The 15,977-nt window shown below is 49.5% G+C and overlaps 1 protein-coding gene across 3 annotated transcripts in view; it reads left to right on the top strand.

Annotated features, from left to right (window-relative positions):
• Capn9 (calpain 9) overlaps positions 1-15,977 on the top strand; it is a 30,886-nt gene that overhangs the window by 8,720 nt on the left and 6,189 nt on the right. For 2 of the 3 annotated variants that reach the window (XM_050147044.1, XM_050147042.1), the window contains 12 exons: positions 1,412-1,580; positions 2,672-2,755; positions 3,740-3,825; positions 6,386-6,463; positions 6,705-6,865; positions 7,949-8,106; positions 8,259-8,479; positions 9,047-9,083; positions 10,871-10,951; positions 12,921-12,984; positions 14,828-14,886; positions 15,369-15,437. In XM_050147044.1, coding sequence (XP_050003001.1) covers positions 1,412-1,580; positions 2,672-2,755; positions 3,740-3,825; positions 6,386-6,463; positions 6,705-6,865; positions 7,949-8,106; positions 8,259-8,479; positions 9,047-9,083; positions 10,871-10,951; positions 12,921-12,984; positions 14,828-14,886; positions 15,369-15,437 — 1,267 coding nt within the window. The remainder of the gene's footprint in view (positions 1-1,411; positions 1,581-2,671; positions 2,756-3,739; positions 3,826-6,385; positions 6,464-6,704; positions 6,866-7,948; positions 8,107-8,258; positions 8,480-9,046; positions 9,084-10,870; positions 10,952-12,920; positions 12,985-14,827; positions 14,887-15,368; positions 15,438-15,977) is intronic. The other variant, XM_050147043.1, reaches the window with a different exon arrangement.

Raw genomic sequence — 15,977 nt, 5'->3', positions numbered from 1 at the left:
AATCAGGGCCTGGCTCAACAAAGAACAATGAAAAACAATCACGTTGTGGAATATTTGTTTAACTATATAACAATGTGCTGCATTTTTCTAACTGTGTAAAGATGTGTTGCTGTTTTATCTTGCCTGCCTAAAGGCACCTGATTAATCTAATAAAAAACTGAATGATCAATACAGAGGGAGGAGATATAGGTGGAACTTCCAGGCTGGGCAAGTAAGTAGGAGGAGGAATTTAGGCTTGGGGAAGAAAGAAAAGAAATGCCAGGGAGACGCCAGGGAGACTCCAGGGGCCAGACCAGACACAGAGGAAGCAGGAAAGTGGGAACGCAGAATGAAAGAAAGGTTAAACAAACAAACAAACAAACAAGCAAACAAACAAAAACTCCAAGGCAAAATGTAGATGAATAGAAACAGGATAAATTAAATTAAAAGAGCCAGTGGGACAAGCCTAAGCTAAGATCGAGCATTCATAATTAATACAGCTCTAGCCGGGCGGTGGTGGCGCACACCTTTAATCCCAGCACTCGGGAGGCAGAGGCAGGCGGATCTCTGTGAGTTCGAGGCCAGCCTGGTCTACAAGAGCTAGTTCCAGGACAGNCAAAACTCTAAAATTTTCTACCAATAAATTATCTGCTTAAACAGAATCATGGGGATGGTGTAGTTCAAGTAGGAGCTCCATGAATGATCCTTTGTGGCCATGTGCTTCTTTTCTCATGATTGCCATTTTCTCTGTGATTTGACACAGAGAGGCACCTTTCTTCAGAAGTAAGAACCTTTGCTTAGCTGAAATGCTCTGGATGCATTGGTCATTTTCTTGTGACCACAGAGCCCTTTCTGACAAGCGTGACCAGTGGTTTTATACCCAACTAAACTGACTTTGAAGTATTGAAGCTATCCAAGACAGATTCAAATCTTCAAGAGCTAGAGGAGCCGGGCGGTGGTGGCGCACGCCTTTAATCCCGGCACTCGGGAGGCAGAGGCAGGCGGATCTCTGTGAGTTCGAGGCCAGCCTGGTCTACAAGAGCTAGTTCCAGGACAGACTCCAAAACCACAGAGAAACCCTGTCTCGAAAAAGAAAATTAATACATCTCTGTGTTTTTATTGGGGAGCTGGTTGGCAGTCCAAAGAAAATTCCAGCTACAAATCTCAGTACTTAGGAAGCTGAGGTAGGAGAACAAACAAAAAAAAACGGGCAGATTAAACACACAAAGCATGTTCAGCAGGAAGACTGTGGGAGTGCTCCACAGACTCTTCCCCTTGCCAGCCTCGGTTGCTCAGCTGGCTGGTGCCCAGGGCTTGCCCCACTACCAACCACTGTCTTTCCTCATAGAGTCCGGCTTGCGCTCTGCGGACTGAGCAAACCCTCTCCCTGTCCCTCCACCCCCTCAAACAATCAACTCTTCCATCGTCGTAGGCTTAACGGGAGTTATGAGGCACTGAAAGGGGGCAGCACCATGGAGGCCATGGAAGACTTCACTGGGGGTGTGGCCGAGACCTTCCAAATGCGAGAAGCACCGGAGGACCTCTATGATATTCTGGAGAAGGCCTTGAAGCGTGGTTCCCTGCTGGGCTGCTCCATAGATGTAAGTGGCTGGCCAGCCATCTAAGCACCAACAACAGAAGCAGCAACCCAGAAGGGACTTGAGCATGGTCATCTTTAATTACCACACAAGGTGGTAGAACACTTGCCTGGCTTGCAGGCAGTCCTGGGACCCGTCCCCAACACTGTATAAGAGAGACTGGGGAGACACAGCTGTGACTCCCAGCACTCAAGAGAAGGTGGCAAGAGGGTCAGAAGTTCAAAGTCATCTTCCACTCCATAACCGGAGGACAGGCTGGGATACGCCAGATTGTCTCAAACAAACAAGCAAATGCAAGCTTTTATTTAATGCGTGTTGGGTTGCAAAAGGCAAATATCCCTGCAGCCAAGTGAGGCACCCGTGAGGTCTGGAAGCATGGGGTCTGTGTCTCCTGTCAAACCCAGGGCTGCTTCCCCAGCAGCACAGCAGCCAGGGCGCTGGCTGTGCTCAACGTCAGAGCTGTCAGGCTGCTGCCCATCAACGCTGATGTCATCCCACCCAAGGGACCCTCCAGTGTGCTTTTCTGAAATGTGTTCCTTTTACTTTCTATGCCATGCAAAAAAAAGCCACCAGATAGAAAGCCAACCGCATTTTTCTAATTCCGCTATGCGGTAGGATACATACGTAGGTATAACTTCATCCCCTCTGCTTTTGAAAGCTACTCAAGTTCCCCTTTCTTTTTGGATTAACTATAAAAATCTGTTTTTTTATAAACGCTTCTCCTGAAGATTCATGTTTTGTGACCAAATCACGTTACCAGGGTATGCCTCTCCTCTGTGTCACTGTGGGTGCCATCTACCCATCTATAACCAGGGTGGCTAGTTTCTGTTTGGAGATAGAAAAGCAAACTCATTTCAATCTATGGGGCCGTCATCCCCCCCCCCGACACCCTTGGAAGAGATTGGTCTTGCTGTCTATCACTGATAAACCTATTAGGGCATCCTGCACCCCCAACTTCTAAGACTTGCATACATGGTTGCCCTAGCGGAACTGAGGACTGGGATGTGCGAGCTGGGCATAGGGCTGGGGCTAGGGCTGATCCGGGGAGTCGGGGTCAGAGGATGGGTATGACCCTTGTTCTTCCTTTGTTCTAGATCCTGGATGCCTCTGAATCTGAAGCCCGCACACCTTTTGGTCTCATTAAGGGCCACGCCTACACTGTGACTGGGCTGGACCAGGTAGGGGTGGGGCCCACTTTAGGAGACTGAGGTCGGGAAACAGGACAACACCGGTCTTCAGATTTGCTGTGAGCAGAGAACAGACTACCTAACACAGGTGGGCTGGGGTGAAACACAGCAGGCAGCAACCAGAGAGCAGGCAGGTGATCTCACTCCGAACTCGCCATTTGGGATTTGCAGTTGGTCTGAGCTTATGGTTCTTTGTTTGGTTGGTTGGTGGCTTGATTGGTTTTTGGAGACAGGGTTTCTCTGTGTAGCCCTGACTGTCCTAGAACTCGCTCTGTAGACCAGACTGGCCTCAAACTCACAGAGATCCACTTGCTTCTGCATTCTGTCCACAGACAAGGTGCTTGCTCGTTTCTGAACGTGAGATTTCTGACAAGAGTTGGCTCGTATGATTACAGAACCATGAGCTCCCGAATTCTGAGGCTTGAATTGTTTCCTTTTTTCTTGTCTGAGATAGAAGCTCACATACTTTAGGCTGGCCTTGGACTTGTTATATTGTCAAAGATGGTCTTGAAGTTTTGGTTCTCAGGCTTCTACCACCCAAGTGCCTCAAATGGATGGACCATCTGGGGTAGCGTTGCACATCATCTGTAGCCCCAGCATCCTGTTACTCCAGCAACGGAAGGCTGATGCCAGCCTGGGTTACACAGCAAGCTCGAGATGAGCCTGGGTGCTTAGTGAGACTCTGTCTCAAAAGAAAATGAATTTCTCACCAGGCCTGGTGGTGTAGGCTTATAATCCCAGTACTTAGGAAGCTGGGATGGGAGTGTGGGAAATCGAAGGCCAGGATATAGAGAAACCTGTCTCAGAAAAGCAGAGTGGGCCTGAAAGAAGATGTGTTTGGGCAACACAACTCCAGTATGTTTTACCCACGAGCCTGAATAATGTCGCCATACATAGAAACGGACCCGGGTCTCCCGGATGACTAAAGCCAATGTCAGGCTCGTCACACTGTTTCCTTGCGCTTTTTCCTTTGAGGTAAACTTCCAAGGCCGGAGAATCAAGCTCATCAGAGTTCGAAACCCTTGGGGCCAGGTGGAGTGGACCGGGCGCTGGAGCGACAGGTGAGAGGCTCCGTTCCTTCTCCGTGGCCAGCTCCATGTGTCTGGAGACCTGTGCAGAACTCCCTGATTCTTCCCTTCAGGCCTCACTTAGGATACCTATGTCAAACTTGATCCTGGATAAACAACTCTCAGGATAGCTCTTTCACCGCCACGCGGTCACATTTGCGGATAGTTACTGCCACTGGGGTATCAAGAAGGACTTTGACTCCAGTTCCGGGAATCCATGTATGCATGTGTGCGTGAGTGAGTGTGCATGGGTGTTTGAGGCTGGGAATCCCTGAAACACTGCCAAGCAGGTCACTCTACGGCTCTTTCTGGTAGCCATTGATCTCTGGCGAAAGCCAACAGAGAAACAGAAAAAGAACAGGAAATTGGCCCATTACTAGACTCTTTCCAGGCTGTCCCCACCAGTCCTAGGGACAGTGATCCGATGACTGGGAATTGAGAAGACACAGCCTCTCCACAGCCCTGCAAGATTCTGGTGCTGCTGGTCCACATTTGTCCTTCTCAGATGTCAAGGAGACTGGCTAGGAAGGATTTGGACCAGGACTGCAAAGGAAGGGCAAGATGGGCCGCCCTCTGCCGGTGGAAATGGGGAGAACTGAGACAGAGTGAGGCCTGAATTAACAAGACTGACATTGAAACTAGAATTAACATGAGTTGCAGAATCAATCTATAAAAGGAAGCTGCCATTTTCCCCTTCTGAAACTCTGGCTGAAGGAGAAACAGAGGCTGCAGTTGGAGAAGGACAGAGGCTGTCTGCCCACAGAGCAGGTGGCATGACCATTCTAGTCCCTTGGGGTCCTATGCCGCCACGTCAAAGGCCTTGCTCAGCTGCCCATCATTGACTGCGTCCCACTTTGAAGAAGATGACTCAGCGAGTCAACAGAGACCCTTAGTTCTCTCTTCTGTCCTGTTGGGGCCCTCCCTGGATGCCATGAGCCCTGCCTAGCCCTGCCACACAGTCATCAAACCACAGCAGAAGTGACGAGATTTAAATGACAGCCACCCCCTTCACCTGAGGTCTCACCATCCAGATTATCAATTAAATATGGTCAACTGAGGTCTGAAAACACAGTATCAAATGGAAAATTCTAGAAATAAATATCAACCACCACTGTGTTGTGGTCTATTACAGTGTGTGTTCAAGTAACCTTATTCTACTTGACGACAGCCCCAAGTGTACGAGTAGTGACACTGGCCACTTAGGCCAGAGGAATCAGAAAATTCAACCTTCGTGTGAAAATATAAAAGTGCTTACCTTAATTAGGAAAGAAAAACAGTATATGTTGGGATTTCTAAGATCTACAGGATAATTAGAGCAATAGATAATAGATAGATAAATGATAGATAGATAGATAGATAGATAGATGATAGATAGATAGATGATAGATAGATAGATAGATAGATAGATAGATAGATAGATAGATAGATGATAGTATATGTTTGATGGATAGGTGGTGAATGGATTGATGGATAGATGATGGATGAGTGGATGAAGGATAAATTGTTGGGTTAGATAATGATAGAATGATAGATGAATGAATGCACTGATGATGGATAATGGACAAAGATATTAATGTATGGATGCATAGATGATTGATGGATGTATAGATGATGGACATATTGGTACATGATGGGTTAAAATGAGTGTATAGATGACTGATGGATTGTGTGTGGATGAATGGATAGCTAGATGACGTACGGATTGGCAGATAGAGAGATGATGGACTGATGGATGTGGAAGGTAATAAGTGGATGGGTAGATAATTGATGGCCTGATAGACAGATGGAGGTTGAAGGATGAGTGCACAGATGATGGATGGATAGAGCAAAGGAAGATGGGTAGGTAGATGATGGATTAGTGGACGGGTCCATGATGGATGGGTGGGTGATGTGTGAATGCACGGATGGAAAGACGATAACTAAATACTATAGGTGGATCCCTTGGGGATCCCAGAACCTACCCAGGCAAGGCTAGGGAGCCTGCTGGGTTAGAAGACAATGAGGGAGTCCAACACACACAGCACTGAGACCGGAATGCCAAGCTTGAGCAAGGGTGTCCGCGTTTCTCCTTGGCGGCTCTTCTGAGAGTGAGTTCTAGGTCTACTTGAGCCTTCCAGTTGGGGACTGAGGTTGGACTCAGCCACGGAAGACCCTTCCTGAGTTCCTGGTAGCATAAAGGAGGCAGTTGGTATTTCAAATGGCCCCCACAGGAGTTAGTAGCACTTTCCGCTGACAGTTTATAGACAAGGAGGCTTTGGCTTGTTCCAGGCCACAGGCAGGCTGTGAGTTAACGGCATGCATGAACCGTGACCTCCAACAGGGCTACTGTGTCAGTTCCTTGTGACTGGCCCACAATGACCTATGAAAGGACTGTCTACCAACAACACCTTCTAACCATTGTCACGCTGGAGCCAGCGGTGAGCTGGCCTCACGTCCCTGGGCCCAGTGAGCCTCACTAAGCAGGAGATGATCCCTACATTATGCATGTCTGGTTTGGTGTGACTCCAGGGTGGTGGCCCTGAACCCAGACTGAACTGTGGCTCTGATCTTTCAGCTCCCTCGAGTGGCGCTCTGTGGACCTGGAGGAGCAGAAGCGCCTGGGTCACTCTGCTCTTGACGATGGGGAGTTTTGGTAATGGCTTCCTTTCCATTTTTGCGTGCAATCAAGGTCATGTATCCAACAACTGCCCCTCTTTCTCCCTTTCCTTCCTCATCCCCTTCCCTCTTCCCTCTGTCTTTCTCCCTGTCTCCATCCTTCTGGGAGGGACCCCAGGAGTGTCCCCCTCTCCAGGAAGAGAGTTAGGTGGTTGACTGTGCAGAGAGCTGCTGCCATCGTCATGACGCCCAATAACGTGTCCTCGCCTCTGTCTCAGGATGGCATTCGAGGACTTCAAGGCCCATTTTGATAAAGTGGAGATCTGCAACCTCACACCTGATGCCCTGGAAGACAATGCCCTTCACAAATGGGAGGTGACCGTCCACCAAGGAAGCTGGGTTCGTGGCTCCACGGCTGGTGGCTGCCGCAACTTCCTGGGTAGGCGGCCTCTCTGTCATTCCGTCTCCTATTCCCATATCCAGTCTATCTGGGGACATGGAAGGGGCATGCTGTAGAGCTGGACAGCAAGCTCAGAAGATGACAGCCGAGTCTTAGGCAGGAAGCTGGCAAGAGACACCCAGGGAAATGCCCTGTTGTAAGGTTCAGGGGACACAGCCACAAGTCACACCAGGTTAGTGGGGGGACAGGATCTACTGCCCCAGAGAGAAGTGGGGGCAGGTATCAGAGCCTTAAAGGGCTGTGTGGGTAATGGTTGAGGAGGTGAAGGAAGCAGAAGACAGGAGTCTGAATACTGCTGAGGGTAAAGAAAGTAGGACGAGAGGGCCAACGGAAACAGAGAGGAAAGAGATCACCTCTCCAGGACTGGAAGCAAGCAGCAGGGGTGCAGTAGAGAGAGCATGTGTCCTTCTGAGTGTGGGTCTTGTCATTTTGGTCTTTGTGTTAGTGTTATGTGTGCTCACATGTATGAGCCCAGGAGTTGGGTTTTTATTTTGATTTTGTAATTTTTTTTTTCTGTGTGCTCATGTGAGTTGAGAAACAAAAGACAACCTTGACTGTGACTCCTCAAAGTCACCGCCTTGTTTTTAAGTCAGGGTCTCTCACTGGCCAGAAGCTCATCAAGGGGACTAGGCTGGCTGGTCAGTGAGTGCCAGGAATCTGCCTGGTTCCACATCCCCAGCTCTAACTGCATGTGCAATACCCACCTTGTGTTTTCACTTATCACATTTATTTAGTGTGTGTATACATACACGTGTGCTTGTGTGTGCAAACATCCATGTGCTTTCCATGGTGCACCAGTGGAGGCTGGGGGACAGCTTCTGGGAGTGGGCCTTCTCCCTATGTCTTGTGGGTCTCAGGTTATCAGCTTTGACAGAAAATGCCTTTATCCACTGAGCCGTCCTGCTGAGCATTTTGTTTATTGTTTATTTTGTTTTCATTTTTTGGTGGGATTAGGTTCTGGGAAATTGAACTCACGTGCCCACACAGCAAGCATCTTGTCATCTGAGCTATGATTTTCCATTTTTAAGGAAGGGATAGTAATCCACCCCCTTTCAAATGCAGACACCTTCTGGACCAACCCACAGATAAAACTGTCCCTGATGGAGAGGGATGAGGGCCAGGAGGGCTGCACTTTCTTAGCTGCCTTGATGCAGAAAGACCGCAGGAAGCTCAAGAGGTTTGGCGCCAACATGCTGACCATCGGCTACGCCATTTACCAGGTAGGGACCAGCTGCTCTCAGTGTCCCTGCAAGGACTTTGAGTTCCCTGTTGCTTCTGAACTCTGGGCCACAATAAACAGCCAATTCTGCAGCCAAGTTGAGTATGGAGACCAGAGTCATGTCTCCCTCATGACCTCTGCCTTCCCTTGCAGTGCCCAGACACAGACCAGGACCAGGATGGACACCTGAGTAGGGACTTTTTCCGGTACCACGCCTCCCTGGCCCGAAGCAAGACATTCATCAACTTAAGAGAAGTGTCGGGTCGCTTCCAGCTGCCCCCGGGAGACTATGTCCTCATCCCCAGCACCTTCGAGCCACACCAGGAGGCTGACTTCTGCCTGAGAATCTTCTCTGAGAAGAGAGCAGTTACTCGGTGAGGAGTGGGAGCTGCAGAGCCCACAACTCTTGATGCACTCCCTGTGAGTGGGGGAGCCAAGGCAGCAGGAGCCTGAAGCAGTTCACATCGCCTGTGCGGTCAAGAAGCAGAGAAATGATTGCCGCTGCTCAGGAGGCTTTGTGCTTTCTGTGCAATTCAGGACCCAACCCCAGAGGAATAGTGCTGAGCAGGCCGAGCAGCTGGTCTCTGACAATGCCCGTCTCCTCTGGAGGCAGAGCTTATGATTTTTAGAGGAGCCCTGTTCTGAAGGTCACCCCAAGAGCCCTTTTGGGGTGCGTCTGAAAAGCTGGTGCTGTCATAGTCTCTAGGTTTCACATGCTCAGGATCACAAGCTGCCCTTGGGATCATGCCAGTCTCCTCTCCGGCACTCTGGGCAGGGTTGAAAGGCTGGGGATGGGGTCTTGGAGCAGGGAGGGGTTGCCAACCCCATGAGACACAAGCAACACCGAACAAGAGGGCTTTGACAGGCCAGAACCCTTCCATAGCTCTGGTCCCGTGAGATGCATGCCCGCAACTAAGATGCTGTGCTTTCTGCCACTGCAGGGACCTGGATGAGAACGTAGACATTGATCTTCCTGAGGTGAGTCCTCCGGTGTGGCTGGGGAGGGAGGGGTTCAGCTGAAGGTTCTAGAACTCTTCTTTGAAACCACAGTAGCTGGCTGCTTGCAGCGAGGTAAGAGAGGTAAGCGCCCTGACTGGTTCTAACCCAGAGGTCAGGGCTTTTGTTTCTCCTCCCTCAGAACACCTGACACCTGTAGGACTAGGCGGGGGCCAGCCAGGTGCTTGGGATAAAGTCCTCTCAGGTACCATCTTTTTTTGGGCTTCCCCTTCTCCTGAGAGGCCTCTGCTAACTGTTAAAGAAGTGAAGTGACTTCAAATTTACTTTATTTAAGAGGATAGCTGAGATGGGCACACTTGTGATTCCAGCACTTACGAGGTGGGGGCCAGAGGCTCAGGACTTCAAGGCCAGTCTTGGCTACTGGGTAAAGTTAAGACCTGCCTGGGATATATAAGGCTTCACCTCAAAACATACACACACAAAAAGGAAGGAAGGAAGGAAGGAAGGAAGGAAGGAAGGAAGGAAGGAAGGAAGGAAGGAAAGAAGGAAGGAAGGAAGGAAGGAAAAAGAAGGAGGGGGAGGGAAGAATAGAAGGAAGAGGGAGGGAGGATAGAAAGAAGGAAGATCAGAGGGAGGGAGGGAGGGAGGGAGGAAGGGAAGGAGAGGGGAAGAAGAGAAGAGAAGAAAAGAAAAATGAGGCCGGTTGAGTTGGAGAACACAGGACTCACTGTGGGGGCTGCGAGATCTCTGAGCTATGCTTAAGACCTATCTATCCATGTGCACATGTCTGTGTCATACATGTGTGTCATAAAAGTAGAAGGGGGGCTAACCAAAAGGAGGAAGGGATCCAGCAGGGAGAGCAGGGGAGGCTAATGGAGGAATTAATAAGGTCAAAGTACATAATATGCTTGAATCAACATGTCATTGTGAAATCCAAAGCTGCATAATAAATATTGGCTATGTGAGGGGTGAGGGAAGACTCCAAAGTGTTTTGAAACGGTCCGCATGTCCACAGACAGCAGAACCCACTTTGGGGAAAGCCTGCTGCTCTGTGCTGCCCCTAGGACTGCTGTTTATTTATTTATTATTTTCTAAACATACATGGGCAGCTGGTATATGGCAGTTCTGTTGAACTTGTCCGTTCATGATCTAAGTTGATGAGGACAACTGACCAGGTCTATTCCTCAAGAGGACACCAGATCTCATTACAGATGGCTGTAAGCCATCATGTGGTTGCTGGGACTTGAACTCAGGACATTTGGGCCAAAATCTACAGCAGAGCAAAATACCTAAATTGTACTGAGCCATCTGCCTGCTCTGGGTGCTGGTGACAGACTTGGAAGGTGACTATCAAGAGAGATATTAGATCGGTCCAGACACCCTTAGCCTTCTCATTCATGTTAAGGGAGACTTAGGGAGTACAGATCTCCCACTCTGGACAACTGCAGTGAGTTCACTCAAGCTAAGCTTCATGTTCCTGATGAAACCAAGTTGTTCGCCTAGCTTTGAGAGAGCAGGGCAGCTCTGGCCACGTGACTGAAAAGGCCCTCTTCTCTAGCCCCATGTGAAACTCTCTGGAGCAGCTTGATGCTGGCCAGCATGTTCTGTGCTGGGCACTTCCCGTTCTTTCCTTTTGTTGTGAGGGGATTGAACTAAGGACCTCCCACGTGGGGCTTTTCCTTCAGGGCCAGCCTAGCGTCCAGTGTGGGGCTCCTCTTTTCTGCTATTAATGTGGGAAAAGCACGTGTCTGGCATCTTTTCTGTGAGTTCCTCTCTGACCTTTACACAACCTCACTTGGCTCTTGCAGCCCCCAAAGCCAACTCCACAGGAGGAGGAAACAGAGGAGGAGCGGCAGTTCCGGGCCCTGTTCCAGCGAATTTCTGGTGAGGTAGGATACAACCGTCTTGGTCCCCTCTATACTCTGACCCTGGCTAAGGGCCTGCTCTGGGTTTCCAGCAGAGGACTGTGATCATGAGCTTGTCAACAGCATTTCCCGGAGCCCTTCTGGGCTTGTTACAAAATAAAGCCAGCGTGGTCCCTGGAGTATCGATCAATGCACCTCTGTTGACCAGTGATAGGTTAGGGGTAGGAAGAAGGTTAGGGTTAGGGCTAGGGCCCATTGCTTGTCCTTGGTCTTCCGTCTCTCATCTCTGCTCATCTCTGCTCAGCTTCCTTTTGGGGGAGCCCTAGCAGTTCTTAGGAATGAGATGAAACCTTACCTAGCTCCGGGCTTCATGCCGCTGCTGGTAACTGCCTCCTTAGAGACCATAATAGGAAAAGCCTGACAGATGACAGATTAGCTCATCAGACACTAGTGACTGTATTACCTTGCTCTTTTCTCCTGCCTGGGGCTCCTGGATTGAAAGGGCCAGCCTGGGGGCATGATCTCACACTCAGAGGACCATATCAGCTGGTTGCTTCTCAGATACTTAGAAAGTGGGACAGGGGACTCCGGTGGAGAAACGGGGCCATATGCAGCCACTCCTCTCCAGATCCAGGCGCGATAGGGGTGAGGGGGGGCAAATGATCTCCAGAGGATTTTAGAGGTGACAGACTGGTCCCACCCACATCACCATAGCTGTGAGTCCTTGAGCAGGTGCATGAGGCAGGGACCGAAGTCCTGAGGGAACGGTGCATGCAGCATTTGGATGGAAGTGGGGAACCAGTGCAGGAACATCCACTCAGCCTCAATTCGCAACAACCAATAAAAGCCCCTCGAGAGTGAAGTTCTACCTGCTCAGGTTCTGTCCTGCTCCACATCCAACTGGGGGGCTGGGTGTGTGGCCCCATGCCTGTTTCCCCTGCATATTGTTCTGCAATATACTTTCTTACCAGTGCTGAACACCCCAAAGACCCACTCCCCGGGCCAGGAAGCTTCAGTGGCAGAGCCGACTGGCATATGTTAAAATGATGTCAACAGTGACTATATTATACACTTGGGTTAGTTCAGCACCTGGGCGTCTTGAGGAGCTACCAGACCTCCAAGGGCATAAAAACCACATAGGTAGCTGGATGTGGTGACTTGTGCCTGTCATGTAAGCACAAGAGAAGCTGAGTAGGAAGATTTCCAGGCTAGACGGGCTACCTTGTCTCAAAAAAACTAAACAGGATCTGGTAAGATAGTTCAGCAAGTATAAGTACTTGCCATGAAAGCCTGTTGATCAGCATTGGATTTCCTAGAACCCAGGTAAAGGTGACAGGAGAGAGCCAGCCTCAGAAAGTTGTTCTCTGACCTCCATACATGTGTAGCTATACCTCTCTCTCTCTCTCTTTTTCTCATGCTTGCATGCACTCACATGCACGCGCATACACATACCACAATCTACTTTGAAGTGCCTGGACCTCCTAGAACTGCAGGCTTCCTTCTGTGGCTCCGGTAACACCAGCTTCTGCTTTGTAGATGGTGGAGCTAGTTGCTCTCTTAAACTGACAATTCCAAAATTGACCCCTAGAGGTTTTATATTAACCAATGAACTGTGTCTGACTAGCAGGTGAGACTCCCATATATGAAGTGTTTCCTGCTCTCTGCCTACTCCTGTGAGGAGGTACGAGGACCTGCTGGCTCTCCGAATGCCTTCTGATCCTTTAAAGTATCTGAAGGCTTTTTGAAGCCTTCTCGGGGAATCTTGCATCCTCTGGGGGATGAGCAGCATGCCTTTCCCTTCCCTGAGTTTCTCCAGGCTGCTGTCTCACCTGGGGTGGATAGCCCCCCCCCCCCCGAGAAAGCACTGGGCTGCAGCTACCATGGAGGTGAACTCAGCTCCCAGCACAGTGTCCTCAGAGCCTTTCTCTCCAAGGAGCCAGGTCCAATTTAGGATTGATAAGGATCATGAAGAACAATTATCTCTACTCCACAGGACATGGAGGTGTCTGCTGAGGAGCTTGAGTATGTTTTAAATGCTGTTCTGCAAAAGAGTAAGTGTCATTCCCACAGGGGACAGGGACTCTCTGGAGAGGAAGAATGGCCTCATTAGCAGGGCTCACCCAGGCTCTGCTCCTTAGAGCCTCGGACCTGCTCACCATGGCTGACCTGTATGCAGGCTGTAGAAACTGTTCTCTTTGCTGGTTTCCCAACTGCAGAAGTGATGCAGGCATGCTAGAGTGTTCTGTAGACTTTTCTACAGAAAAGTTAGTAGCAAAGATAATTCATCGCACATCTTGACCCCAAGTAACCACTGTCACTGTGTGTGTGCACTGTGAATGTGTGTGCATTTGTGTCTGTGTGCCTTGTCTGTGCTGGGCATATGTGCATGTGTGTTATCTCTGTTGTATGTCCACTTGTGTGTACATGTACGTGTGTACATGTGTATATGTGTCTATGTTTGCACATGTGTGTTAGCAAAGTCCATTCCAGTACATTTTTGCCACAACAGTCACTCCCTATTCCATCCTCCCCCAGCTCTGGCAAATTCTCAGCTACCTTCTGTCTTAGACCTGACATTCTGGGCACTTCATACAAAAGAATCAGGCAGTTTGTTACTGGATTCTTACATGTGGAATACTGGTGCGTGTGTGTGTATGTGTCTGTGTATGTATGTGTGTGGTGTGTTCACATGGACAGGTGTGCACCTGCATGCAGACCAGAGAGCACCCTCAGATATGGCTCCTCCTGTCTTTGTTGGTTTGGACAGAGTCTGTCATTGCCCTGGGACTCACCAAGTAAACTAGTCTGGCCAGCCAGGGAGCCCCAGGATGCCACCTCCCCAGTGCTGGGATTACAGATTCATGCCAGTGCTTCTGATTTTTTTGTTTTTTGTGTGGGTTCTGGAGAATTGAACTTAGAGTTCATGCTTATAAGGCAATAACTCCACTGCCTGAACACTCTCCCTAGCCCTTGTTTTTATTTTTTGAGACAAGGTCTGGCTAAATGCCTAGACTGGCCTCAAATTTGCATTCCTCCAGCCCAGGATCTTGAATGCTGGGATTAAAGACACATTGTACACCCAACTACCTCTACCAGCTGTGTATGAATATCAAATTTCTTCAGCACTTTTGGGGGTTTATTTTTTGTTAATTTGATTGGTTTTTTTTGTTTAAAACCAGATCTCTCTTGGGCCGTGACTGACCTGGAATCACTTGCTGTGATTCCCCTGCCTCTGCCTTCCTAGTGTGGGGATTATAGGCATACACCACTGCATTCAGCTCCTCTGCTATTTTAAATCCTGCCCTTTGAACATGTGTGAGCTGGTCATTAAAGAACCCTTGGGGAACAGCGGGCTACTGTGTGGTTGCCGTTAACTCACGTTACTGTTCCTCGCTAGCCATTTTTATAACTTCTAAATACCCTTTGCAGTTATAGACAGGATGCTGATTGGGCTGGAGGGACGGCCCAGTGGTTAGGAGCTGCCCTTGCAGAGGACCAGAGCTGGGTTTCCAGCACGAGAGTGAGGCTCTTCATAATCTCTTGTAACTCGAACTCCGGGCACCTCATGCCCTCTTCTGGCCTCCACAGGCACTGGTGCATACACATGCGCAGACAAACCCATATACACATCTTTAATAAACAGGCAGATGGTAAAAATCTTAGGATCCCTCGTGCTAAAGTATATGCGTGAGATCAGTCCCATCTTTAAGGCTTTCTGCACAGATTTCCAGCCTTTCTTCCAGAAGTCCAGTCCCTGCTCTCAGCATCCTTAGATGGTGTCCACATGATGGTCCCAGAGAGCCTGATCTAAATACACCATGGACTCTCAGAAGAATAGGGGATAAATTTGTCTTGTCAGGATCATTGATTGCATAGCTTCCCATGTGATTACAGAAACAGCCCTCAAGTTCAAGAAGCTGAGCCTGCTGTCCTGCAGAAATATCATCTCTCTGATGGACGTATCCTTTCCATGGACAGATACCCCTGAGCAGGGGTGTCCTAGGTGCTCACTGTCCTGGGGTCCCCCTGAGCAGGGGTGTCCGAGGTGCTCACTCTCCTGGGATCCCCCTGAGGAGGGGTGTCCTAGGTTCTCACTGTCCTGCGGCAGGCACCGCAGCTCTAGAAATAGAGAGCTCTCCCAACCTAACTAGGGTTTGGTCAAAATCAAAAGGCTCAGCACCACACAGTGGAAAGAAGGTTTCTGAGGGGATCTGGGGTCTCCCCCAAGGGGATAATGGGCCTGCTTTCCTGTATTATAAATAGTCAGGTGACCCCCATCTTATCTGCCATTCCCGCTCTTCAGAGCTTCCTGTTTCCATCACTAAGTCACTCCCCCAGAGCCCCAACTCTGTTACCATATAATCCTGGCCTCCTCCTGTGAGCCCAGAGCCAGGCTACCACAAGGAGCCTAAGTTGAAGGACCCTTAGCCCACGTGGCCAGACCAGTGGCAATGGGAAGCTGGAGTTTGAAGAGTTCCGGGTGTTTTGGGACAAGCTGAAGCACTGGATGGTATGTGATCTGGTCCAGACCCCCAGCAGAGTGGGGCAAAGGCCTAGGCTACAGGTTGAGCAGTGTTGGGAGGGTGGTCAAGGAGCCACAGTGCGTCTTAATGTTGGCAGAGGTACAAGGGTGCTTCCGCTGGAAAGAAAAGGAGGCTGGGAATAGAGCCTGCCCTATGAGACCTGCATTGAAGACAAGAGGGCCCAAGTGGGTGGGGGTGGCATACACCTTTAATCCCAGCACTAAGGAGGCAGAGGTGGGCAGATCTCTCCAAGTTTGAGGCCAGCCTGGTCTACAAAATGAGTTCCAGGACAGCCAGGGCTACTCAGAGAAACCCTGTCTCCAAAAAATAAATAACTAAAAATAACGATAACAAAAAGGAGGAGGAAATTTAATCCCAGCACTCGGGAGGCAGAGGCAGGCGGATCTCTGTGAGTTCGAGACCAGCCTGGTCTACAGAGCTAGTGCCAGGACAGGCTCCAAAGCCACAAAGAAAGAAACCCTGTCTCGAAAAACCAAAAAAAAAAAAAAAAAAAAAAAAAGTCAAAG

Source organism: Alexandromys fortis, unplaced genomic scaffold (genome assembly GCF_014885135.2).
Source record: "Alexandromys fortis isolate MF-2015 unplaced genomic scaffold, M_Fortis_MF-2015_v1.1 scaffold_12, whole genome shotgun sequence".
NCBI classification, from domain to species: Eukaryota; Metazoa; Chordata; class Mammalia; order Rodentia; family Cricetidae; genus Alexandromys; species Alexandromys fortis.
Note: the sequence above shows the minus strand (reverse complement) of the source record. Positions and strands in the feature narration are given on the sequence as shown.